The following is a 26,572-nucleotide window of genomic DNA, read 5'->3' as shown; positions in this document are numbered from 1 at the left end:
CGAAAATCAATCATGGTGATGTGATAAGTTGCTTGTTTATTGTGGTTTAGAAGTCAATACATTTAAATAATGTATAACTAATGAAGTATGCCCTGGGGAAATATTTGCAGAAAAATCTACCCTTTAAGTGATAGATTGAGGTCTATATTTATCAGCAAACACTACAGAAAAGCCCTTCATTGCGGTACAAAAATGCAGAGTTATGGCTGGAAGACTTTTTCCATGAACATCTCAGTTAAAAATAGGCAGGGAAATGGGAGCCCATTTTTTCCACAGAACAGCAAATCTGTGAACCTTTAGGTATGCATTTTGGTAATTGGTTCAGGAATGGCAACAACTTTGCAGTTCAGAAAGCGCAGTTGCTGGGCATTAGTGCTTTACAGAATGCAGAGGCAAAGGAAATGCAGGCCTTGCCCAAGAAGCTTAGTCTAACCTAGGTGTGAACAGGAGCTGCCATGCTGGTTGCTCACATGTTGGTCCCATTTCTATATAATTGGGTGGGATTAAACAAGCCTGGCTGCTCCCGTCAGATTTTGTTTAGCCCCAAAGTTGAATGGGAAAAACAGTAGAGGGGAGTGGAATTTCCTCTTAAATTGAAATTAATTTACTTAATTTGAGCAATTCATACCTTTTCCTTCTATTCCAATAGCAGCACTCATGGTGATTTACAAAAGAAAAAATAATTAAAAATTGACCAACAATAACAGATGTTGTTTCATTCTTTAGCCTGGTTAGTGATACATCATTGAACAGTGGAAGTGAAGAAACATCCCAGGTAGTGTACATTTGTGTTCTCAACCTTTTGAACTCGCATGCTCCTACAGTGTATTTAGAAGTGTGTGTGTTTGTGTGTGTGTAGCTTTATTTTTATTTATCTGCAGCATAATAATCTCCAGTGTGTATACAGTGGTACCTCGGGTTACATACACTTCAGGTTACATATGCTTCAGTTTACACACTCCGCTAGGCCAGAAATAGTGCTTCAGCTTAAGAACTTTGCTTCAGGATAAGAACAGAAATCGGGCTCCGGCGGCACGGTGGCAGCAGGAGGCCCCATTAGCTAAAGTGGTGCTTCAGGTTAAGAACGGACCTCTGGAACGAATTAAGTACTTAACCCGAGGTACCACTGTATATTCATTGTTCAAACCTGAATTTAGATTTTCAAAATGGTAGGTTTCATAACTAAAAAATATTTAGTGGTCTATTAAGCCAACTTTCAACAGGGCAACTGCTACTTTCCTGTGTATGTAGTGTGATATTAATGCTTGAACTATTTGGAGTGGAAAAAAGCATGCCCATATCCCAGATGGTCCCTGGCCATGTGGGTGGGGAGCAGAAGTTGCCACAGCACATCCACACTCTGCAGAAAGCTCTCTTTCAAACTAATCTCAAATAGAAGGCATACATAGGATGGGAGCAGGTGAGCAAGGTGGGCTAGCAATGTGCTTTTATCATTGGAAAGCTTAGGGTGTTACTGGCTTTGCTGAGTGAAGGAAATCTGAAGAACTTGCACTGCTGGGGTTCCTTAAATCTGCAGGGCTAAGTGATATTTTGCAAGCAGGTCTGGTAGTACCTTGTGTTCCCTAACCTTCATGAGGATGCATGGCATGCCTCCATCTGGTAAGCCCAACTCCTGAGAGGCCATGTACCCCTTTCCTCTTTTGCTACGATTCCTCCCCTCCCCTCCCAGCCAGAAAAAAAATGGTTCTCTGTCTGATTCTGTCCTTGTCACACATTTTGGGCCTGTGTGATCGCCAGTTATCTGTGCATGTCCCCACTGCTTCCTCCTTCATCTTCTCATTTACTGCAGCTCTAGACTCATAATTACAAGAGCTTCTGGGATCCCAGTTGTTCTACAGGGGTTTCCTCCTAGATTTGTGCATGCAGTCTTGTTAGATATTCACTGAAGGTCACTCTTCATTGGGAGCCCAGATTGTCTTTTGGAAACCCTCATTTCTCCTTAGCAATACCTAAAACTCGCTGCATTGCACTGTAAAAATAATATTGTGTATATTTCAGGAAATTCCAAGGCTCAGTGCACCTGAAGAGCAAAAAGAAACATCCATCTCTGCAAGGTAAGCACTGTGTCTTCTCACAAGGTAAAGTGAATCCAATATATTGCAGTTCCAAACTGATCTCCAAATTAAGTATCCCAAGTGGGAACTTGCAACAACCTTTTGCAGTTTATAATGCTGCTCTTCTTCATGATTCCAGAAAGTCATGTCCTTTTTCAGGGTAATCTACTCCTTTCTCCTGGTTTATTCTTTCCCTTCTCTATCCTGCCTCCTGCCAAAAATGACGAGAAAAGAAAGAAAAACATTCCATGCCTTCTCAGCATGATCAGTCCTAATTTAGTTCTTTTGTGTTGTCGTCGTCGTCATCGTCCCCCTATGCTTGGACTCCCTCATGCTTGTTCATGGATGGTGCCTTTTTGTCTACATAAGAATCAGCACTCAGAGGGTTGAGTTGGCTCTTGGTTTATAAGACTGCCTGAGCTGATGTCTCTCACCTTGTAACTTGTTTTTAAGGTTGGGGCCTGAGCATATTTGAGAGAGAGAGAGAGAGAGAGAGAAAGAAAGAAAGAAAGAAAGAAAGAAAGAAGTTTTAAAGTCCATCTCTTCACCTTCACTTTCTTTTCTATGTCTTAATGCACAATAATGGACAAAGTGGGGTGAATTTATCCTAAGGTTTGAGCTCTTACTGCTTTATAGTAAGGGAGGAATTATTTAATTTCAAGGGTTGTTTTTTTTTTTAAGGCACTACTAAAATATAAGCAGTAGGTTTTCTTAAAGTACTAAACTGTTGGATTTGCTTTTTTCAGCCCGGAAATAAAACACACTACAGAAGAAACAGATAAGGACCATCTGGAAAATCAAAGCGGTGAAGCTTCTTTAGAAGTTGAGTGTGAAGAAAATAAACTGCCTGTTCTAGAAAACAGTCTTGGTTCAGAGCTTCAGGCCTGCTCAAATGACTTCATAGACTCTGTAGATGGGGGAGAGACAGAGGGCCTTGGAAATCAAAGGGATGGAAGCCCTTTCACAGCTGAGTTCAAAGAAAAGATACCTCCATGTCCAGAAAACACTACCGGCCCAGTGTTCCAAGCATGCTCAAAAGATTCTTTGGGAGAAGGGAACTCGGATGACCTTGCAAATCAAGGTGATGAAGACGGTTCTTTAGCTGCTGAGTGTGAAGAAAATCCAACATCTCCGGTTTTAGAAAACTCAAATAACCCAGTAAACCCTGCAGAAAAAACAGACATGGAGAGCTTCGTAAATCAAACTGATGAAGGTCCTCTACCTGCTGCTTGTGTAGAAAATATGCCTATGTCACCCATGGAAGACTCCTCCATGTCAGAACATCAGACTTGTTCAAAAGGCTCTACAGGAGAAGGGGACCTTGCGGTTGACCTTGCAAATCAAGGAGATGGTCCTCTAGCTGCAGGGTGTGAAGAAGGCACACTGCCTTTGGTTCTAGAAAACTCCTCTGGTTCAGGACTTGACTCAGCCAGCTCAAGTGATCCTGCAAAAGAAGAGGACACAGGTGCTATTGCAAATCAAACTGATGAAGGTCTTCTAGCTGCTGCTGCTTGTGTAGAAAAGATACCTGTGTCACCCATGGAAGACTCCTCCATTTCAGAACATAATAGTTGTTCAAAAGGCTCTACAGAAGAAGGGGACCTTGCAGTTGACCTTGTAAATCAAGAAGATGACGGTCCTCTAGCTGCAGGGTGTGAAGAAGGCACACTGCCTTTGGTTCTAGAAAACTCTGGTTCAGGACTTGACTCAGCCAGCTCAAGTGATCCTGCAAAAGAAGAGGACACGGGTGCCATTGCAAATCAAACTGATGAAGGTCTTCTAGCTGCTGCTTGTGTAGAAAATATGCTTGTGTCACCCATGGAAGACTCCTCCATTTCAGAACATAATAGTTGTTCAAAAGGCTCTACAGAAGAAGGGGACCCTGCAACTGACCTTGCAAATCAAGGAGATGAAGCTCCTTTAGTGGCCAAATGCAAAGAAGAGAAATCTCCATGTCTAGAAAACATTTCTGATCCAGGGTTTCAAGCCTGCTCAAAAGACGGTTCAGGACAAGGAGAGACAGGTAACCTTGCTAATCAAGATGTTAAAGAAAATCCATTGCCTTCAGTTCTTGCAAATCAAGAAGTTAAAGAAAATCTATTGCCTTCAGTTCTAGAAAACTCCAAGTCAGGATTTGCAGCCTCCTCAAATGACTCCATAGACCCTGTGAGCAAAGACACAGTAGGCAGCCTTGCAAATCAGGACAGTGAATGTTATTCAGCAGCTGAGTGTGAAGAAAGTACATCGACTTTGGTTCTAGGAAACCTCTCTGGTTCAGGACTCTCAGACTGGTCAAATGATCCCATAGATCCTATGGAAGATGAAGATGCAGAGACTCCTGCAGATCAAAGCGATGAAGGTTTAGCTGCCAAGTGTAAAGAACGTCCATCAGCTGGAGAAGAATCCTCCGTTTTAGAACCCCATGTCTGTGCAAAAGGCTCTGCAGAAGATGCTTCAAAGGACCATCTTGAAAATCAAACTGATGAGCATAAAGAAAGTACTTCTGTATCAGCTGTGAAAGACTCCTGTTCAGGATCCCAAGCCAGTTCAACTGAGACCTCTTGTGAAAGGACAGAATCTGATGATTTGGGTAATAGTGATCAGATAGAAGAAGGAAAATCCCCCAAAGCTTCAGATAATAAAACCAACTCTTTCCAAAGTTCAAAGGATGCAGTCTTTGCTGCCGAGACAAAGGTGGCTGATTTGGATGAAGCTGAGCTAGAAGACATAAATTCTGACCACTCAAAATTGGCATCTGATGAAGATGTCAGTTTTGAACAGTTTCTGAGGAGAAGTGAACCTGAATCTGTGAATTCTGATGCGAGTGAGCAAGGCAGTGTTCATCTGGAACCTCTGACACCATCAGAGGTCCTTGAATATGAAGCTACAGAGATTCTCCAGAAAGGTGGCGTTCCACCTTCAGCAAAGAAGGCTGAGCCAGGTTCTGAACTAGAGGATTCTGCTGATTCTGAAGAGAGCAGCCCTGCTAGCCCTGTGGAGTCACCAGTAAGCCAGGCAGAAGAGAGTGATGAAGCAAGCTGAAGCAGAATATTTGCATCACTTTGAACCAATTGCTGTGTATACTCCTACAGGTGCCAATTGGGAAAGAAAGTGGGGAAACAGAACCATGGACTATGTAATACTGCCGAAGCTCAGTGACAAATGAGATATTAGACCCTCTGATATGAAAGAGCTGTCAGAAGCCAGAACCATTGCCTGCAGTGACCCAACCCGTGAAGCCAAGAGGGAGACATGTTATTTATTTGATTCAAAGTAAGATCCCGATAGGGGCCACAGTCTTTGTAGTACTTTGGGGTACCAGTGTTTTTATATAAAGGGCATTTGATCCACCGTCGCTTGGGTTTGATGTTGCATTCCTGTCCCATCAAGTCATGCTAGGAAGGAAACTGTGTGAAGGTCTGGCACCTCAGGATTGATGTGATCTTACATGATAATAAGCTTACTCTTAAACTTTCAGTGAAAGTGGAATTATTATTAAAAAAGTAAATATAGTTGTGAGTTTCCCAGTGTGCAAGCTGTGCAGAAACCTGACACTTTACTTGTTTGAAATAGGGCATGTGGTGGCCTCTGTGTCTTCATTTTATTTTTATTTTTGTTAATTGGCAGCAGGCCCCCAAAACACAAGGTGGGTGGGAAGAGTTTAAAAAGTAATATGGAAATGTGTAAACTGTTACAAAAAGAATAGGACCTGAGAGGCATTGATACACTCGTAGTTGAAATTTATGTAAAACAAGCATGGGGGTGGGGGATGGCATGAAAATCATTTTTATACATAGTTAGGTTAAGGAATGTGTGTGACATCATTTAGAGTAGCTTGCCTTTTAAGTATTAAACTGAATTAAGTGCTCTATATGAATCTTTTCAGAAAGTGATTTTGAACTTGTTGAGAATTGTTTTCAATGAACATAAATGTTTTGAACTTCCGTTAGGACACCGATGTACATATTTTGGATTAAATATTTGCAAGAAAATATGATGAATTATTTTGTTGTTCATGTGTGTGGTTTTTATTAATCACTTTGCTAGCTTGTGTTTTGCTCACATTTCATTTCTTACCCCCAGGCTATTATTAAACTGTTTTGCATCTCCACCCCAGAATTACTGAAGGAAAACCATGTTTAAATAGTTAAAAGACCTTAAACTACACCCCGGACTGCAACGAAATGTGAATGTATCATTGGAACAGTGTTCAGTTTTATGCGCTAATGGCAGGTGTGAGCTTTTCTGAGTGGAGGCAATCCCTCTCTTCTCATGGGTCCTTCTCCTGCCTATGCTACAGTTTCCTGTAAGTTCCACCAGCTTAAGTGGTGGAAAGAAGCATGTGGAGCTGTTTCATCTTGCACAGCAGGTGGGAGAGAAATTTCTCATAGTCCTTTCTCCCAGGGGTGAGTCCACTAGAGGCACCATTTTTTTAAGCACTGAAAACTCCTGCATGCTCTCTGCTTTCCCCCTCCAACTTGCTGTCTGGGCCAAGAGTTGCCATATATTGAACCAGCTTGGCCATGACCATACTGTATTAGCAAAGTGGGGAGTTTCAGCCACTGAAGAACTAGGTTACACCATGTTTTGAGCTCTTGGAGGCTTGGACCAGTGTCCTGTCCTAAGCTACATGATTCTGTCAGCCTTCCCTTTGCACTTGGAGGAGACATTTTGTGGGATAGGCTCTGTGGGAGTCACAACAGCCAACCACAGGCAATCCTCATTTTGTGCGGGGGATACATTCTGGATACCAACATGCATCAACAGAGCGCACATAAGCCTGTTCTGCCCCTTCTTGTGACATCTATATGACGTTTTGGGGCTGCTTCTGGGTTAGGTGTGTTTGCGATTATGCATCATTTGGCCGCTCCTAAATGGGTCGTCGCCTGTGCATCCACTTTGGCTTCTTTTCCTGAAAAATAGCCGACCTGTCAGGTCCACTGAAACTCTGGCCTGGGGGTGTTATTTCATGCACAAGTCCCTACATACCACACAATATATTTTTCTTGGCAGGCTACAAATCTGTGCCCATCATGGCTCTCCCCCCCCCCCCCATCCAGCTGCCTGAGAAGAGCTGTGCATGGAATTGGGAGTATGCAGAGGTAACATTTTTGGGAGGCAAAGTGTGGCAGCCAACTCTGGCACAGTGGGTCTTTGGGCATTGGCGGGTGGTAGAGCAGAAGACTAACAGGACCAGCCCATGTGGCGCTATCCCCTGGAATGTTCTCTAACTGGAATAAGTGGGATTTGTATCATGGAAGTTTGTGCAGGGAGGTGTCCCAGTGGAGTATGCCCCGTTTTGATTCGGGTGTAGGGGCTGCGGCCGTGTGCCCTGCACCGCTCATTCCCCCTCCTAGGTGGAAACGCCGTGGAAAACTTGTGCTTAATAAGATGAGATTAGAGAGCTCAGTAATGTAACTGCTGCTGGCAGACCAGAACATTATTTCAAATATTTGAACTATGTGGCACATAGTGCATATTTTTCTTTGTTTAAACGCAGCATCAGTCTCTGAGCATGAGACAGAATCTCAGCCAAGCTCCCCGGGGTCGAACTAATTCAGTAATGAGCTGCGACAGCTCAGTACGTGGTAGCTGTACCAATGCCTGAAACCGTAATATCTCTAGATAAAGATGTGTCTTTCTCTACTTTTCAGAATTCAAAAGGGAGGTCGATGTAATTGGGCCACCTTCACTTTGGGTGAAACATGGTGGCAAAATCAATAACAAATGAGTGCAGCCTAAGGCTGTGTAAAAACATTTCTGGACTTCTGAAAATTAAGTCCAAGAGCCTTATTGTCAGTGAAACATGATAGGTTTATTAACTACTCAGCAGAAAACAGCATCTGAAATACAGCTTTTATCTGATGCAATTTTTCTCCTTAATCTGAATTGTGTATGCGATGGGTGTTTCAGAACATCTGGATGTGGTGATTTTTTTTCCTTGCCTGCACCTGCAAGCAGAAGTACGCACATAAAACAAAAAAAGAAATTAAATACTTCACAGAGCAAGAGAGGAAGAAGAACTCTATCTAGCCATGAAGCTCAAGGGAACCTGATGACTAGAGCAGAGCTGTAAACATGTTTTAGATTTAATTCTTCTGACAAGTGCCAGTGGTGGCACCTCACACAGGCATAGCATATGCCCAAATTTCAGTGGAGGGATCATGGGAGGCTTCATGCAATTCTGAAAAGGCTCAGAGCACACCAGCCTCATATTTATCTAAAAATAGCCTCACAAATCAGGAAGAACTTGTGTCATTATCTTGATTTCCTAGAATTAAAACAGACTCTCTCCCCTGAAACCCCAGTGGCTACAGATGGCAATTCTCATATGCCCAGAAATATTGTAGTGTTCAAAAATTTACAACCAGCTTACTTGCCCATGGCTGTCTTTCAATGTAGTTTTCAATATAAAATAATTAAAATACAACGAGAAGAAAACTAATTATAGTTGAATCTGGATTACAGATCTTCCCTCTGGGTTTAGGGAGAGTGTTTAATGCTTTGTTCTGCAAGTGCCTCTTCCATTAGGGCTAATTCTAGCATCCACATTCGGGGGTTGTTACTCCAGTAAATAATTAGTAATAGTATGTTAAAATAATCTAGAATACAACATTACAAACTGTTTTAAAACAAAGTACAATCACAAAAATGGGGTGGATCCTAAAAGCATACAACTCTTAAATGAACCACCTAGCAGCCGCTTTCAAGAGGTTTATGCTCTTGATCCTGAGTGCCAAATCATTGTGTCTCAGCACAATATCTGGGAGCACCACTTTAGATCCATCTTCACAGACCCAATGACCGAACATCTGATTTTGACCCACATTGGAACACGTACCCAGTCCTACCAGCTTCTGTGAATTTGTTGTGTTTGTGTGTCTGCAAACATGACATGAAGTCTGCCAACATCAACCCCACTGTGGGGGAATCTCCTGCAGACTCCTGCAGTGTCGAGCTGAGCATCCAAAGCAAGTGACCAAAGGAGAAATGACCGCTGGGAGGAGTGCCAAGAAGAAAGGCCATGGTGCATCTGCAGCAGCGCAGCCGGACGCCTCCGTCTGCCCCAGCTGCAACAAAACGTGTCTCCCATATCAGTCTCTACAGCCACAGCAGGCGCTGCAACCTTCCAAAAATTTGATTTCAGCTGCAAAGGCGTGCTCCATTGTCTCCCCAGACAGACGTACGCCAACCAGACCTTCCAAGTGCTCCCAGAGTTAGCTTTGTGATGCAGGGAAAGAGTCATATTGTCTGCTCGGTGGCCGAGTAAGAATTTAGACCTGGGTTTTGTAACAACCGTGCCTGCAATTTTTTTGAAGTGATTTACTGCAACGGCAAGGACATTGCATTTTTTTTAAAAAACCAAATCATCAGGATTTCCTGAGGGCTCTGAATGGAGGATTTGATGTTCTACATTCTTAACATGATTGCTTGTTCATAGTTCATAGTGGCACCTGCCTTCAAATGCTTACTGCCAGTTCTGTCGTCATCATTTCAAATATCAGCTCCTGCCTCAATTCCATTTCCATTCATGTAGAATAATACAGAGTGCAGTTCATATTTCTCCACGAGTAGCAAGATGTCTCAAAGGCTGGATGTACATGCTGTATAGCAGCGCTCCTCAACTTTCTCAGACCAAGGACCTGTCCTTAGTCCAAATACGCATTTAGGAAGAAACTTTTTAATTTGGCACACTATTTTGTATGTTGGTAGTGTTGCTGCAGCTCACTAGTTGCAAGTCGCCAATCTCCTCTTAAAACATTATTTCCCCAGCCCTGCTTATGTAGCACTACACCACTTTGCATCGTGAGGTTGGGCTCTCTACTGGCTGTTTATAGACTTGTTTTATTGTTTTCATCAATACTGCCTGCCTGCCATCGTCCTTAGTTCATAACACTAGTTCTACCCTATAGGAGAATGCAGCCAACATTCCATGCTTTTCCCAGGCCACCTAGTCTGCTTTCCACTTCAACAGTCAATGGGGCAGCATTGGTGTCCTCCAGCCTACTTTTCAGTGATTTGTTTTTAATTTTTCAAAAAATACTTATATACCTCTAATTCATAAAGAAAACATCAGTGGTTCACAACATATTGTACATATAACCGTGCAATGAAAACCATTAGAAAGTTAAAATTAGAAATCAGCTAACTTGTAAAAACATTTATTTAACAGTAGTGCTGCCTGTTATTACACAATTGCCCCCGTCAGCATTCTGGCTACTACATTCTGCAGCAACTGGAGCTTCTGAAGCAGGCCCAAGGGCAGCCCCATGATAGAGTGCATTACAGTAATCCAGCCTCAATCCAGACAGTGGTCAAGTTATCTCTGCTCAGAAATGGTTGCAAACCAGACGCCTAGGCTTCTAGTGACATATCAGGCAATACCACCAAGTTAAGCACTTGCTCCTTCAGAGAACATGCCTATCTCCTGGACATGGGAACCTCCTACTCTGAGTCTCTAGTATCCTAAGATTCAAGTCGTTTATTGGCCCCTGTCCAGTCCATCACTGCATTCAGTGATCTAGAGCTTTCATAGTCTCTCCTGATTCAGATGTTATGGAGAAGCAGACCTACTTGATAAACCTAATAGTAAATTCTGTTTCCAATAGTGGTTCCAGAGTGTAAAAATTCTGTGTGTATATTTAGCGAAGTTGAAAATAGTTTTGGAGAGAGCCTTGCTATTAACAATGCATGAAATTTTGGCTCTTAAGGAGATTTAACACTTTATTCAGTGCCTTTTCTATTTGAATTATTTAAAAACAGCTATTCTTTTTAAACTATGGCTCTGCATTAGGAATGCTATTGGCAATTTGCATCCTAAATAGAATCCTAGCCACAAGGACACACAGAGAATCAATGATACCATTTCCCTGTCACTGCCTGTAGGAAAGCTGTACTTTGTTGTCAAGAAAGATAGCTATAAACAGAAGACAAGCTTCTTAACCCCTCCTGCCCTCAGAGGAGTTCCAGAAAAATTCCCAAAGCTCTCCCATATCAGCCAGGTTCCATTCCTTTGAGCTCTACTGCCATCTTCCGACAAAAATGCAGATTTGCAACCTTGATGTTTCTTCTCTGGTCTGCGGTAGATTACTTGGTGAACTCAGGTTGTTGCATTGAAGCAGCTGGAAGAAGATGAGACTTTGCGTTCTGACCTTGGCTCTGGGCCATTGGCAGGTGTGTGGTAAGGAGAAAGGGAGCAGGTACAGCTTTTGCCAACATCTTTTTTTAAAAAGCTTTACCTGTAATTTCAACTGCCAAACAGCTGGCAAAAGCTAGTGTGGTTTAGTGGGTAGAGTGCTGGCCTAGGACCTAGGAGACCAGGGTTCAAATCCTCATTTGGCCGTGCAGCCCACTAGGTTACATTGGACCAGTCACTGCTTCTCAGATTAAGCTTCCTCACGGGTTTGTTGTGGGAATTAAATGAGGAGAGAGGGAGAGAACTGTGTATGCCATCTTGGGCTCCTTGGAGAAAAAATATGGGACGTATGTGAAATAAATAAAAGGTAGAGTGCTTCCATTTGGGAAAGGATAGTAGGGGTATCTGTCTCTAGCTGAAGTCATAAGGTGAAGGGAAAACATGTTCTGACAGTTAGAAATATCTGCAACCTAATTTACTTTTAACTTATCCATAGGCTCTCCATAGTTTACAACTGCTGTTAATTATAAAATGAGAGATCTGTGCTTCTACTGGGCTCTGAACAAAAAATATACAGAGGAAGTTAATATTTATTCTTCTTGGTTTTCCTGCTTTGTACTCCACCCCTCCATACAGATACAAGTACAGGCCTCCCAGCTTCTCGGGGGGGGGGGGGATTAAAAAAGACTAAGGCTGCATTCAGACAATGTTTTCTATTGTCTTCTCCTTGTTGCCTTACCTATCAATTTTTGTTCTGGAAATCTAATCAGAGTTTAGCACTTACGTTGGGGGTGTGGTGGGGAATCTGCTTGCAAGCCTGGAAACCCAGGACATCGCAGGAGTTTTGCATTTTAAGTTTTCTGTGGTTTTCCTGGATCACACCCCTACAACCATGTAATAAGTCAGCTCCTTAAGGCCAGGTTCCACAGCAGCTGCTGTTGGTGCTGGTGAAAGGGCAGGTGTCAATCTGTGATAATCTAGCATGGGTGGAAAATACAGGGAAGAGACTTGCCCTCCCTCAGTTTTCCAATCCCAGTTTGTGGATGCTCCCTGGAGCCCACAACCAAAGCAGGTGTGGCAATGAATGAGCTGAACTGACAACTCATACCCATCAACCATCCAGATTTGACTGGGCCATCCTAGAATTTTTGTAAAATTTGCTTTGAGACTTTGTAAATTTGATGAACAGGTGTAATAAATAATAACAGTGGAATCCACCTGCATCTGAGATGGGTGAGGAGCAAGGGCAACCTGAGGAGTAGTGACGAATTTCCCTCCTCCTCTCGTTCCTTGCGTGCTTGTCCCATATGCTGGTATAGGCATACATGCACACCAGGTTCCAGACATCTAGGCCAGGTGTAAAGAGCCCAGGCAGCTTCAAGTCAGAGGAGCCTTCATGGCTCTTGCTATTTTGCAACAAAAGGACAGGCAGCTTTTGCAAATTGAAAGCCAACCAGGATGGTACAGTGAGCTCCTTCTCCCTTGCAGAGTGAGCCGAGCTCCCTGGCTGGCTTCTCCACCCTCTTCATCTTCCTGTTTATTCCAAGTTTCATTAACGTCAATCTTCTGCAGACAGACTGTCATTCACACTTGCACTGCCTGAGCCATGTCCTCTCTCCAGAGAGCCCCCTTCATCATTCTGATAAATGGGCTGTTAGCAGAGCGCATGATAAAACAGCAGGGATGGGAAGAGGGTTCTCTGCCGCCTATTTCTATGGGCTGCAATGAGGAAGGCAATTCAGGCTGGATTGGGACAAGGAGCTATACTCAAGGCTAGTCTGATGAGTTAAGGCAGGCTCTTGTTAATTTAGCAATGCTATGAGTAGCAAAGAGTTTTAAGAGAAGCCCAAGAAGAGACCTACACACTCCAAGTTGGGGCACTTACAAAAGGAAAGAAGGTAGCCTGCTCTATAGCAGGTAGGGAGCCAGCCTGGTCTGGTATTGGAGTTTTCTTGACCTCAACCTCCCACTCAACAGGGAGGTCAAAATTATGCATGGAGACAGAAGAATCTCTTGACACCCGCTTTAAGGTAGGGGCTAATCATGGGCAGCTGGAATGTGTGTCTCCAAAGTCCAAAGGGATCCATGTCCCTTCTAAGTGTGCAGTCTTGCCTGTGACACTTTTTCTAAATGGCGATCATATTCATACAATAAAAAGTGTGTGTCCATCACTTGCAAACTGCATAATTGTTTGCTTTTCCACAAGACATATATAGTGTTCATTACCTACAAATGTTCAAACCTCTACATTGATTCCCAATACATGAAGATCAGGTTTATAATAAATAATAACAAACCTCATTGGGAAGAATCGTGCATCAGCTTTCATTTGTGTACATTTATTCTAAGCCACCCAGAGCACTTTGTTGTGGGGTGACATGCAGCAGCATAAATAAGCAAATGTGTATGAACGGAAAATGGCCAGGGGCCTGGAAGCAGGCCTTTGTTCTGAATTTTCCTTCTTTATCAGACATTGGCACAAGCTATCCCTGTTGCTATTGTTATTATTTATTTATTGCCTCTCACAAAGCACAGGGCAGTGCACAACATGATAAAACAGAATACAGCAATAATAATTAAAAGCAATTAATTACACCAACTCAACGAACAACCAAAACAGCAAGACATAAAGAATAACACAGAATCAGCAAGTCTTGAGTGCTGTTGCTTTCTGTTTGTTTGATAGAAAAATTATATTCAATGTATCTTTGCTTATACTGTATTTCTAGTTCTTTGTCATTTTTGCAAGCTATCTGTGGCAAAGATTGTTAGAAATTAATTGAACTGTATGATCAAACCAACCCCAGCTTGACCCATTAGATCTGCATTTTCTTAGCTTTCCCCTGGGTCTTGGGGGAAGAAGGCGGCTACTTTATTCAGAGACAGTCACCCCTGAGCAGATGTGAAGTGCTGCTTTATTCTCACAGTTAGGCTCTTAAGCAGAGGCTGATTTAAGTGACTTGTTAAAGTAAGGTCCTTAATCCTTGAAGTTGAGGAAAAGCCCTTTTGAAGATGGCAGGTCTCCTGGCTCATGCATGTTTTATTCCCAAATAAAAATTGATAAAACAATGGCTTGCTAATCTCAACAAGGCAGGACTGGATGGAATTCCCAGTGTGCAGCAATGCCAGGCATTTGACCATCATAGCCAGGCTGTGAAATCACCTCCACTGCCCCAGGTCACACAAGGAAGCCCTCTGTGCTCACAAGCAAAACCTGTGATCTGGACCATCAGTGGTAAAGTTAGATCAATTTAGATGCTAGACTTAATGATCTTATGAGGGGTGTCACTCTTTAGGTGGCAACAGGTATTATTTTTCCTACTTCAAAATGTGCTCAACCAGCCTCCCTGGGTCCGGGGTCCTCCTGCTCATCATACTGCACAAAGCCCTGGCCTTCTGCCCCATGATATTTGTGTTATAAAATGTTATGAGATTCTATCAGGTAGTTAAAGGACAGAACGGTGCAAAGAGTATTGAAAGTGGGATAGTATAAGGTAAAGGTAAAGGGATCCCTGACCATTAGGTCCAGTCATGGCTGACTCTAGGGTTGCGGTGCTCATCTCGCTTTATTGGCCAAGGGAGCCGACGTCCAGCTTCCGGGTCATGTGGCCAGCATGACTGAGCCGCTTCTGGCAAACCAGAGCAGCACTCGGAAACGCCGTTTACCTTTCCGCCAGAGTGGTACCTATTTATCTACTTGCACTTTGACATGCTTTCAAACTGCTAGGTTGGCAGGAGCAGGGACCGAGCAACGGGAGCTCACCCCGTCGTGGGGATTTGAACCGCCAACCTTCTGATCGGCAAGTCCTAGGCTCTGTGGTTTAACCCACAGCGCCATGAGTGCCCAAATAGCATCATGGGCACAAGTCATCAAGACCATGCAATAAAAAAGATGTTTGTTAGGGGCCCATTGTGAATGACTTATTTCTAGGTTTCTTTTGACAGTGATGCTCCCTTTGCTGCTCAGGCTACTGTCCCATCCATCAAGCAAAACAAGCACATTTCTTAGCAACTTATCCGAGTCTCTAGTAGATCAATATTCTTCTCCTGATGGGTTTAGACCCTTCCAAGCTAATTCACATATGTCTTTTCACTCAAGACAGCAAAATTGTTCCACAAAGAACGCAATGCTATCCCCAACAATGGCTTATAATGTTGCAAACTCAGCAGGAACTAAATAGGCTCATCACAGTCTCATGCATTGCCTACTTGCTTGCAAACAAATTTGGCAATGCACTATGTGTTGCATACTTTAATGAACTTGTTGACAATCATCATTCTAAAGTTTCCTAACTGATGGCTAAAAGAACTTTATTGAACAAGCGGGATATTCTTGCATCAGCTGGGAAGGTTATGCTGCATTTGAAAGCTACATAGAAAATATTTTGGGGAGAATCAGCAGCAGGTTTTTCAACTGCCTTGGGGGCTCTAGTGAGATGCTGGGCACGTCTGATCCACCATTCTCCACCTGCATACTTGTAAATACACACCTTTATTTATTTAATTTATATCTCACCTTTTTCTCCAAGGAGCTCAAGGTGGCATACACAGTAATCCCCACAAGAAAACTGTTGTAGTCACCCACTGAGCTTCATGGTTGAGTGGGGATTTGAGCCCCAGGCCACCAGGTCCTACTCTGGCACCCTAACCACTACACCACACCCCCCAAGGTCTCATCCAGCAGGAAGCTGATCCATTTACCAGTTCCCCTGCAGCTCATCACTGGAGCTCCCAGAAATGGGAAGCCAAGAACATTTCTTGACTATTTCTAGGGATGGCATTTTCAGTCCAATTAAAACAAAAACAGTGTCTTGTGGCACTTCAAAGGCAAATGTTTTTGTATGTGTGTGTGTGGACTTGAGACCATTTAATCAGATGGTATATACCTGGCTGGTATATGCACACATACAGGGAGAGAATGTTAACTGTACACTCAGAGGGAAATAAAATGCAACAGTTGCACTACAGCTTAAAACGATATAGAATAATTGCAGTGGCCATTTATACATTCAACGCTGTTGAGGATAACACAAATATCCTGGCATAATACAGTAACTAACGTTGGTAGAAGAATAAAACCCCATGATCTAAAACCGAACTTCCTGGCAAGCGCCAATTCAGCAGTTATTGATTGCCGCCTTTTCCCCCAAGGAGCAAAAGTGACGCAGGCGGTTCTTCCCCTGCGTCCTCTTTAATCCCCACACCAACCCCGTGAGGGAGGCCGGTCTGAGAGGCCGCAGAAACGCCGACGCCCGAGGAGACCGAGGCCGAGCCAAGAGCACTGCGCAGGCGCACCGGCGCGGGCCCGCAGTTGCCCCGGTAACAGAGCTTCCTCCTTTCCAAAACGGTCCTCGCGGAGGCGGAGTCAAGCTCCGGGCTGGGCCAATCGGAGCTCGGGCGGCGCTCGCAGGCGGGAGGCGGAGTGGGGGCGGGGCTTCTCCCGGAAGTGCCGCCTGTGACCGCCGTTTCCAAGGCAACGGTGTGCTTGAGCGGGAAGCCGGTGCGGGAGGCGGCCGCTCGGGGAGCCTCCGAGGGCGGCGGGAAGATGGTGAGTCTCGCCCGGCCTGAGCTCCGGCCCCGCGACGACGCGGCTGGTCTGCCTCGCAGGGTTGTTGTCGCCAGAATTCCCGGCTGACTGGCAGGCCTCGTTTTGCTCTTGTCTCGCCTGCTCAGTAAATACAATTCCGAGGCGGCTCCTCAGGGCGAGCGGCCAGCGGGCGGGGGGGCGGGGGGGGTGTATCGCAGCGCTTGAGGATTAACGGGGCGCTTTGCCTCGCGAAAAGGCTGCGGGCGAGTTTTAAGCCATTGCCTTCTGAACTGCTCTTTGGTTTTTTTTAATCTGTTCTCAACCTTGCGCCCCCTGTGCGCTTTCTCAACGGCGAGAAGGTCTCCCTTCCTGCCCTGGGGGACTTGCAGTGCTTGCAGCTCAAGGGGTTGAGGGCGGGCCAGGCGAGGGCCCTGTCCATCTCCACACAGGGCCAAAAGCTCAATTAATTTAGCAACCGGGGGGGGGGGATCTTCAAGAGCCACCCCTCTTTCTCCCCCAGCTGCCTCGGATGGCGAGGGCGCCAGAGTTGGCCTTTTCTAGATGATCTCAGCAGCCAGCCAGCCAGGCAGCCAGCCTGCGGAGAGCTCCCTTCTGAAGTCTAGGGTCAAGGTTGCCCTGATTGTGCCCCTGCACTTCTCTAGGGCCTCAATAGGGTCTTGCTAGCCTGTCTGACTTTCGGATGTAGGAAGCTGCCTCATGCCAGATCCAACCTGTCCATTGAGTCCAGTCCTGTCTGCTCTGTCTGGCAGCTGCTTTCCAAGCCCTCAGGCTTTCCCATTCTTTTGAGACCAAGAGACCTTCTGCATTCAAAGCAGGTGTTCTCTAAGCTATGGACCCTCTGGCTAAGAAGAGAAAATGGACAAAGCTTTTTTTGCTCGTGGGCTATGACACTGCTTTGTACACAAGCAATCCCATTATCCATCTCGCTTAGTATGGTCTACTTTGACCCTTGCTGCTTGATCCTTTATGCTGGAGAGATTGAATCAAAGCAGCAGCTTTGATCTGAGCCAATTGTCCCTCCCATGATGAAGTGTGATTGCCACAACCAGTGTCTGCACTTGCTGCTGCTGGGCTGCCGGCTGATGCATTTGGCTCCCAGCCCTTGCCTGAATAACTGGAGGCACATTTATGGGTAATCTTCCTGTGTTCTAAATGGCACCAGACAAAAAGAGGAGGTGGTGCCACCCTACATGTCTGTCTGTTCTGTAAGTGCAACTCCCAGTGACAGCACTCCTTAACTTTTGGGTTGTGTTGGTGATCTTGTGTAGAAGAGGAGAAGGGCACCATGCCAGTGTGAGCCATCTTTCCAGTAGGATGCTGGTGGTCTCCATCATGGAGAGACCTTGACAGTGCTTTCCTGCAGCCATGAGAATTCTCCCATATCTGACTCCCTTGCAGGCGATGGCACGGCAGCGGGGCGGTCGGGCGCAGCTGACAGCGGCGCAACAGCTGGATAAGAAACAGCATGAGGCTTACTTCCAAGAAATGAGGGAGCTGGAGCACATGAAAAGGGTGCAGCGCGTTCATCAGCTGGAGGTGATGTGGGAGGCTGAAGACCGTGTTGAGGAGAAGCGTCTTGCACGGCTGCTCAGGGAGGAGGAGCATGAGCGGCGCATGGAAGAGGCTATTCAGAGGGTGAGTCGGATTGTCTGGAGGCAGGGAACTCCTCCCTATAATTAAGATCCTGATGATCTGTTGCATATTTGGTGAGTCCCACTGAGTACACTTGCTGAAGTTTGTGTTCTAAATTGCAAAGGGAAAATGAGCATGGCTGCTCAGCAGATTTGAAGGGAAGAAGGGCCACAGGCTGTAGGTAGGTTAGTGACAGTGGTAGGCTGTGATTTATCTCTGGGAAACATGAAACAATTATAGTAATGTTTCACCTAACAAACAGCCTGGCTGGCGGGGCGGGAGGGTGGCTGTAGGTTCTGCCACCCCAGAGACTCCCAGGGCCTGAATAAGAACTTGATGCTCATGGTTGGTTGAGGCGTCTTGCTCTTAGGGCTGAGCTTGCAGCATCCCAAGACATCCCTCCCACCTCCATGGCCCCCAAAACTGGATTCCAGGTAGTGAGACAGCTTATACAAGCTTGGTAGAGTTAGTAACAACCTGGCAATGTCTTGTGTAATGAAAAAGTGTTCAAGCTGAATATATGGGTCTTATGCTACAAAATGTTGATGAAGCTTTTTGAATCTGCATTGCGTGATTTTTAAAAACTTTTTTTCAGATGTTAGGCTGTTGCTTAATCAGAATAAACATCAACTTTGTGCTCACTCTAAGATTAATACTGCTGAAATCTATATCTTCTTTAAAAATGCCAATGTAATTGTAAATATATCTTCTGTCAGTTCAACACAGTTTAGTATAGCAGGGATCTGAGTGAAAGTGTTCCAGACTGAAGGTATGCAAATAATTTCCATTCCACTGAGGTTTTTTAAGGATTATTGCAGGACACACTAAACCATATCTTTAGAGGCACACTGAACTATCAGACAGTTGCAGGATAATAGTTTAAGAAAATCTAGGCTTTTATTTAAGTTCTAGAATCCAATTCTGATTTGTTAAATTCAATTTTGTGGTCAGGCAGAAGAGAATAAAAGGTTGAAGGAAATGGAGTTGCAACAGGAAGAAAAACTGGCAGCTGAGTTAGCAAGATTAAACCATGAGAAACTCAAAGATGAAAAGATGAGACAGCAAATAAGAGAGACCAGGTATTTCTTTCTTCAACAAATAGGTTTCTTTATAATCCCACATAAAGTTGCAGCTTCCCTAAACTCTAACTGTTATGTTTTTGAACCTACCTAATGCTTCTGTTTGATGTCAGAGTTTAGCACTGTTGGGGGCATCATGGCAGATGAAGATAATCTCTGTGGTGCGGCGGCATCTTCTTCTTCCCCCAACTAATAGATGCTAGTCTAGTGGCTTGTCAGAGTTTTAGCATGAACACACTGGGCTTGTAAAAGCATTCATTTTAATGTTATCTTTTTAAACTATATAAATGAGTTTAAAATCAGATTTGTAAAGTGTCTGCAATGAGAGGTGCCAAAGAAAAGAATGAGAGGCAGTTTTCAACACGTTTCATACTTTTTGTCAATTTGGTTTCTAGTATTGAGCTTCGGGAGCTGGAGTTGAAGCTGAAATCTGCTTATATGAATAAAGCGAGGGCTGCCCAGATTGCTGAGAAAGAAGCTATAAAATATGAAAAAATGGTAACTGGCTTTATGGACTGTTCGAATCTTGGTTCTGCTCAGCGTTTGTGTGTGTGTGCGCGTGCGTGCGTGCGTGTGACAACTGACTTAAATATTGCTTGTTTGGAAAATGGATTGGTCAGCTTAGTTAGATTTTGGATAAGCCTAGCCCTACTGTTTGTTTTCACTGGGAACTTATGGTAAAGGATAGGAAAGACATTGAATTAATGACAACAAAAAATGCTTAAAATCCATTTTCTAAATTTAAAAATTACATTTGAAAAAAGGAGATTTATTTTGGTTAGTAAGAGAAGTGTTTTATTCTACATCTTGATATCTTCCACCAAGCTTAATCAATGACATGATGTGGACCTAAGCCTGCTTACTCAGGAAAAAGTCCCACTGAGCTCTACTGGGTTTTCTTAAGGATTGCAGCCATAACAACCATGCTTGCTTCTAAAGGCAGTGTGGGGCAAACCTCTCAAAGCTGAATTCATGCAAATACTTTTAAATGTATAGTAAATGGTCTACACAGCATTGCATTGTTTTTCAAAGGTCATCTCTCCAAATGTGATAATTAAAACCTTTCAAGCAGCATGTTTCTAACGTGTCTCTTACTGGGCTTTATCCAATTATGCCATATACAGAGTACACATATTTAAATCAATGGACATGACTAACGTTTCAGTTAAGGCAGATTTAACCCATAACTAGGGACGTGGGTGGCGCTGTGGGTTAAACCACAGAGCCTAGGACTTGCCGATCAGAAGGTTGGCGGTTCGAATCCCCGCGACGGGGTGAGCTCCCGTTGCTCGGTCCCTGCTCCTGCCAACCTAGCAGTTCGAAAGCACGTCAAAGTGCGAGTAGATAAATAGGTACTGCTCCGGCGGGAAGGTAAATGGCGTTTCCGTGCGCTGCTCTGGTTCACCAGAAGTGGCTTAGTCATGCTGGCCACATGACCCGGAAGCTGTATGCCAGCTCCCTTGGCCAATGAAGCGAGATGAGCGCCTCAACCCCAGTTGGCCACGACTGGACCTAACGGTCAGGGGTCCCTTTACCTTTAACCCATAACTATCAAACAACTTTGGCTGAAAATCTGAACCAATTACCATGAAATAATTTCTTTTGAACTCAGCAGGTTTTACTTCTGAGTAAGCATGCTCAGGATTGCACTGTTAAATAAATAAGTACTACATTTTAGGAAAAAATGGCACTGAAATGGTTTACAATACATCAGATTTGTGGTTTGGATTTCTAGTCACCCATCCTAGCATTCATTTGCTTTTTACAAAGATTCCATAGCCCTTAGTAGCTTCATTTTCATGTACTGTTAGTTTAGCTGAATGGATGCAACAGTGTGTGTGGAGAGAACTATTTCTTGGTGTCGCAGGTGGAAAAAAATGGATAGTTCCTAGAGGGCTAGGTTAATAGGAGATAAATATATGTAAATAATACGGTTCATCAGCAGTCCACAGTGTCCTTTTACTGGGATGCTAGTCTTCTTTGGAGTTTGTTACTCCAGATTCTTCCATTTTTTTAAAAATAGATTAAAATCTTTTCAGAAAGGTGATGCAGAAATATACAAAGCAATGAAGGAAGCTCAAGAAAAGGCAGAGGAAGAAGAGAGGACAGCTGAGGCAAAGCGGAATCAGGAAAAGCTGCTTTATCAGCAAGAACTGGAAAGGCAGCTTGAGGACCGAGAGAGACGGAGGCAGGCGGCCTATGAGGAGTTCCTCCGAGAGAAGCTCTTGATTGATGAAATTGTGAGAAAAATCTATGACGAAGATGAACGGTTAGTTTGACTTCCTGTGTTTGTGTTTTAAACTTGTTTAGCCTTACTGTTTGCACTTTGAGTTTTGCGGTAAAACTTGCTTGCTTCTTTGCTGCCTGTTAAATGTCACAAAATGTTAAACAGTCTTGGACCTAATAATGGATAGTAATAATTTTTCTCTGGTCTGAGGGGTTCCTTGCTTTATTAATATTTCTGGCTCATGGCTCATCCGTCCAGCCTGCCCTGTGCTTACAATGCTCACAGTGATGGCAGACCTGCTGCTTCACAGTGAGCAAGTTGTGGATCTGGTGGCTCCTAGAATCATAGAATCATAGAGTTGGAAGAGACCACAAGGGCCATCGAGTCCAACCCCCTGCAAAGCAGGAAACACCATCAGAGCACTCCTGACATATGGTTGTCAAGCCTCTGCTTAAAGACCTCCTACCTCAGAGCATTTAAACTTGACTAGAGGACTTTCAGGCTGTGACAGTCACTTAACTAGGAAAGTTGTCATGAGCACAAAATGGCATACACTGGCGTGTCCTTAGCTTCCCGGGGGATGGCTGGGTGTGACACATGAAGAGCCGGGGATTCTTAATTATCTGGGTTACATTTAGAAAAGTTACTAAAGTTTGAGACTTCTCCATAGAGCAAAACAAGGAAGACTAGAGAAAATGAGAGCAACTCAAAGGTTCATAGAAGAATTTAAAAACGATCAAGCTATGAGGAAGAAAAGGCAGCGTGAAGAGATGGAAGAGGAAAACAGAAAACTCAAGGAATTTGCCAACATGTGGCAGGAAAGAGAAGATAACAGGATGGCAAAAATCCAGGAGAATGAGGAGCGGAAGCAAAAGCTCCAGAAAATGGTATTGAAATGCCTCTTAAATTTCCTTCCTTTGATATGAGAGGCAGCAGGTGCCTAAAATCTCCTCCCTCTCCATGACAGCTTGAAGAGGCTCTAGAAAAGGAGCAGCAGGAACGGGAAGAGCTTGAGCAAATCCGTGAAGAGCTGTATTTCGAAGAACGAGAAGAGGAAAACCGAAAGAAGGAGATGGTAAGTGAATGCAGATTTTAGTCTTGTCGTGGGCCTGCACAAGAGATTTTAGTAGTTAAATAATAATTATTGAAAAACACATTTCCCTGCCTCCCCCATTGCCCTCCCTGTGAGATATCAGCTTCAAGAGCTTTAGTTAGTTTCCATGGCTTGTTAACCTCCACTACTTCATATTGCTGCAGACATCTTTGTCTTCCTTAAATATACCCCCTTCACGTAGACAAAGCAGTAGCCCTTTCTGTACTTCCTTCTTCCCAAGGGACAGTATCTCATCCAACATGAATTTGTGAGGGTGCTTTGCCAGGGGCCATGTAACACTCCTCTCCAGGTCTTGCCTGCTTGAGGAGAAAGGCTGCACTTGCCCCAGGATCCTCCCTCTTCCCCATCAGGTGTTCCCATGTCTCATAAACCATCTTAGATGACAAGTTATCACAATATAAAGGTATTGAAGCAAGGTTTCCCAAGCTGTGGTCCACGGACCATCAGTGATCCAGAAGCCTCTATCAGCTGGTCTGTGGCATGTCTCTGAGGAACGGCAGCTGCAGCAGCAGCTCTGTCATTCTTAGAACCTGGTGGACCACCTGGAAGGTGTGTGGGATGGGCTGGAAGTGATCAGGGGAGAAAGCACTTGAAAAGGGGCAGGGAAGATTAGCAGCAAAGATAATGTGAGGCTACAATTAAGAAGTTTAATTTGGATTCCATAAAAAATCATACAGCATGTAGTGCAGTGTGTTACATTTGCTACAACAGGCAGAAAAATCATTAAATGGTCCTCCAAGACTCTCAGCACTTTTCAGGTAGCCCATGGAGAAAAAGGTTTGGGAACGACAGTATTGAAGGAAGCAGTGCAGGCAATTCCTGGGGGTTGCATTCTGGGTCATTGTATGCATTGGTGGAGTGCACATAAGCCCACCTCATCCTGTTATGCCCCCATCACACCTTCTTCTGGGTCTGAAAATGGCCCGTGCGTACAAGGTGGCACATAAAACGGGAGTTGCCTGTATCTTGCCTAACTGTTCACCCTGTGAACTGGCAGTACTTTTTTTGTTTTAATGACTGTTGTATGCTGTACACTCCTTCCCTGTAGGAAGAGTTGGAGAAGAAACTTAGGCAGCGCCTGGAATTGCGCAAAGCGTACGAAGACCAGTTGGCCATGAGGGAGGTGATGCGGCAGGCCATGAAGGAGGAGGAGGAGGCCTTCCGCCAGTCCATGCTGGCCAAGTTTGCCGAGGACGACCGCGTTGAGCAAATGAATGCTCAGAAGCGAAGAATGAAGCAGCTGGAACATAGGCGAGAAGTAGAGAAGCTCATTGAAGAGCGGAGAAAGCAGTTCATTGCAGACAAGGTGAGAAACTGGCCTCTTTTGACAAAACTAACCAGAGCTAATAAGGCAGCTCCAGGTTCTGTACACAACATTTCAAGTAGGGCAATGCATGCACTTTTATAAACTAAGAAAATCTTTAATAAAAAACATTGCGGGGGGGGGGGGGGAATATTAGAGCAACCCGTGGCTTTAAAGCCAGAGCAGAAGCATTTTGTTTTTCACAGGGCAAAAATCTCCCATAGCTTCATGAAATTGGGTTTTGAACTAGAAAAAGGTAATACATTTTTATTACTTCTGTATAGGAACGTGAACTTGAAGAAATGCAGCTTGAAGAAAGAAGGAAAGGCATTGTTAATGACATCATTGAGGAGGAGCGGCAGAAGCTGCTTAAAGAACACGCAGTTAAACTATTGGGATATCTTCCCAGAGTAAGTAGAGACAAATGCAGCTTAATGGGGGTGAAATAGCAGCAGCAGCAGCAAAGTTCCCTACACTTGCATTAGGATATCCAGGTAGCATTTAACATTGGAGCAGGGGCAGGCAGTCTCTCCCATGGCCAGCTCTCATCGTTCACATGGAAAATCTATGTGGATTCTGGTGAAAAATGGAATTCTAATCATGCAAGACTGAAGCCCACATTCACCTGTCTTAAAGGACAAATGAACAAGGCTTAGACTGGGATAGATGGGAGAAAAAGTAAAGCTGAATGACTGAAACACTCTTTGGGGGTTTGCTTTGAACAGGCAAGGGAGAATGTGCAGTGAGCTCTGCTCTCTCAATGATACTCTGCACACCAGGCAAACACCTTGTTAGTCTGAAGGGGGGCTGGCTTACTTGCATGTAGGGTTTCCAACACTGGGACAGGAGTCCTGCACATTGGCACTTAGTCTTTCACACATGCAAACTGAATGTCTGAAAAGAGCTTGAGTGTAAAGGGGGAAGGGGGGGGAATGGCATGGATAGGGTGTTTAACATTTGTTTATTTGTGAAAGAAAGAGGGGATTTTGGAGTGGAATCTTGTTTTGATTCTGGGACAAAGTGGGGAAGGATGGGTTAGTAGAGAAGGCAGGGCAAACCTGTAAAAGATGCTTCCTCATGTATATTTACTCAGAGTAAAGCTCTGCTGTTTTAAAACCTTTCACTTTCCCCCGCTTCTCACCCTTTCACCCCTGCGTTCTCAATATGGTGCTCTAGTTGTTTTTGTACTCAACTGCTGCCTTCCCTCATTTCTCTTTGCCTTCCCCAGAGGTCCCTCTGTGCCCTTGCCTGTCAGTCCCCCTTCAGGTTTTGATGTTTCTGTCTCTTCACCCCCTTCTCCATCCTTCCTTGCTGAATTTAGTGGCTGCAGTACATAAGGTTTTCCCTCTCCCGCCAGTTCACACATTGAGGGAGTCTGGCACAGGGAGGCCCTGCAGCAAGGGTGTATACTCTCCCACATGCCTCTGAATCCAGGGAGAGAACTACCTTGGGTATAGTCATGTAGTCTTCCTTGTAACCCTACCCACATATTTGCTGGGCTCAGGTGGCCTGAGATGTTTCCACTGAGATGGGAAACGGGCCACAATCAATGGGAATCTAGAATTTCCAGAGGGGGCTGTAATGAGTGGTGGTGAGGTTTAGAAGGCCTCAAGTCTCAAGTTGATCCTGCTGCCTGGCAGTGTGCAAAAATGGCTCCTGGAGCAGCTAGAATGGGAGAATCTGATAGTCTAGAAGGGGCAAGGCTGCTTTGAGATTTATTTTCTCAAAATGCAAAAATCTTACAGCCTTGACCCCTGCTTCCACTAATCCAGAACTTCATACTTGCATATCACAATACATCACTATAGTGGAAGCTTATCACCAAACTCCAGTTTGGTAAACAGTGCCATTGCCACTTAAGCAAAGTACAGTTAGCAGGATAAAAAGAATTAAATGCAACATAGAACAAAGCACAAACCATTAAATGTTGTGCAAAATAAAAAGTGTTTGAGAACTTTACTATGCAGGCTAATTCTTAGAGTTCCAGTAACTACAATCTTAAAATGCCTTTTATGGTGTCATTTTGAATTGAATACTGTTCTTTGTATGTTCAGGGAGTTCTTAAAGATGAGCAAGATGTTAACATGCTGGGAGAAGAGTTCCGGCAAGCTTATCAAAAGAGAAAAAGCGATGGGCCAGCACACGACAATTGAGACCTAAGTTTGCTTCAAGAAGTATTCGAAGAAGCCCTGGGACTGTATAGAGTGCAGTGTTCTTACTGCTAGGTAATTTTTGCCTCTAAATCATTCCATGTGTCTTTCAACTGCCTTCGTTTTTATAGTGATAAAATTATTTCTGCAAAAATAGCTACTTTTGTTTGCGTTTTGTGCTTATGCTGGAAATGGGGAGCTGAATTTATCTTCACTTGACAGAAATGAAGTTGTTGCAAAAGTCTGATAGCTTCAAGTGTGTTTACTTTAAAAATGCTTTAAATTCATATATAGCTAAAACGTCTACA

The 26,572-nt window shown here is 44.2% G+C and overlaps 3 protein-coding genes across 8 annotated transcripts in view; 2 read left to right on the top strand and 1 right to left on the bottom strand.

The window, feature by feature from the left end:
• The window catches only part of ZNF280D (zinc finger protein 280D), a 31,773-nt gene extending 25,694 nt beyond the window's left edge, over positions 1–6,079 (top strand). For all 5 annotated transcript variants that reach the window (XM_080980669.1, XM_080980667.1, XM_080980665.1 and 2 more), the window contains 3 exons: positions 727–775; positions 2,020–2,075; positions 2,822–6,079. In XM_080980669.1, the coding sequence (XP_080836795.1) occupies positions 727–775; positions 2,020–2,075; positions 2,822–5,117 (2,401 nt within the window). In that variant the 3' untranslated portion in view covers positions 5,118–6,079. The remainder of the gene's footprint in view (positions 1–726; positions 776–2,019; positions 2,076–2,821) is intronic.
• TCF12 (transcription factor 12) overlaps positions 1–26,572 on the bottom strand; it is a 236,997-nt gene that overhangs the window by 174,302 nt on the left and 36,123 nt on the right. The gene's annotated exons all lie outside the window — the stretch shown is intronic.
• MNS1 (meiosis specific nuclear structural 1) lies at positions 16,632–26,551 on the top strand. The gene is made up of 10 exons (XM_080981554.1): positions 16,632–16,759; positions 18,158–18,394; positions 19,343–19,470; positions 19,866–19,968; positions 21,510–21,739; positions 22,368–22,584; positions 22,665–22,772; positions 23,860–24,117; positions 24,399–24,524; positions 26,169–26,551. Exons 1-10 carry the CDS (start codon positions 16,757–16,759, stop codon positions 26,265–26,267), a joined length of 1,509 nt encoding a protein of 502 aa, XP_080837680.1. The 5' UTR covers positions 16,632–16,756; the 3' UTR covers positions 26,268–26,551.

Source organism: Podarcis pityusensis, assembly GCF_964106645.2.
Source record: "Podarcis pityusensis genome assembly, chromosome: 14".
Lineage (NCBI taxonomy): Eukaryota > Metazoa > Chordata > Lepidosauria > Squamata > Lacertidae > Podarcis > Podarcis pityusensis.
Note: the sequence above shows the minus strand (reverse complement) of the source record. Positions and strands in the feature narration are given on the sequence as shown.

Coding starts and splice junctions, on each gene's coding strand:
- MNS1 (XM_080981554.1), top strand. Junction 19,471..19,865: donor CAGCAAATAAGAGAGACCAG/GTATTTCTTTCT, acceptor TTTGGTTTCTAG/TATTGAGCTTCGGGAGCTGG. Junction 19,969..21,509: donor CTATAAAATATGAAAAAATG/GTAACTGGCTTT, acceptor AAATCTTTTCAG/AAAGGTGATGCAGAAATATA.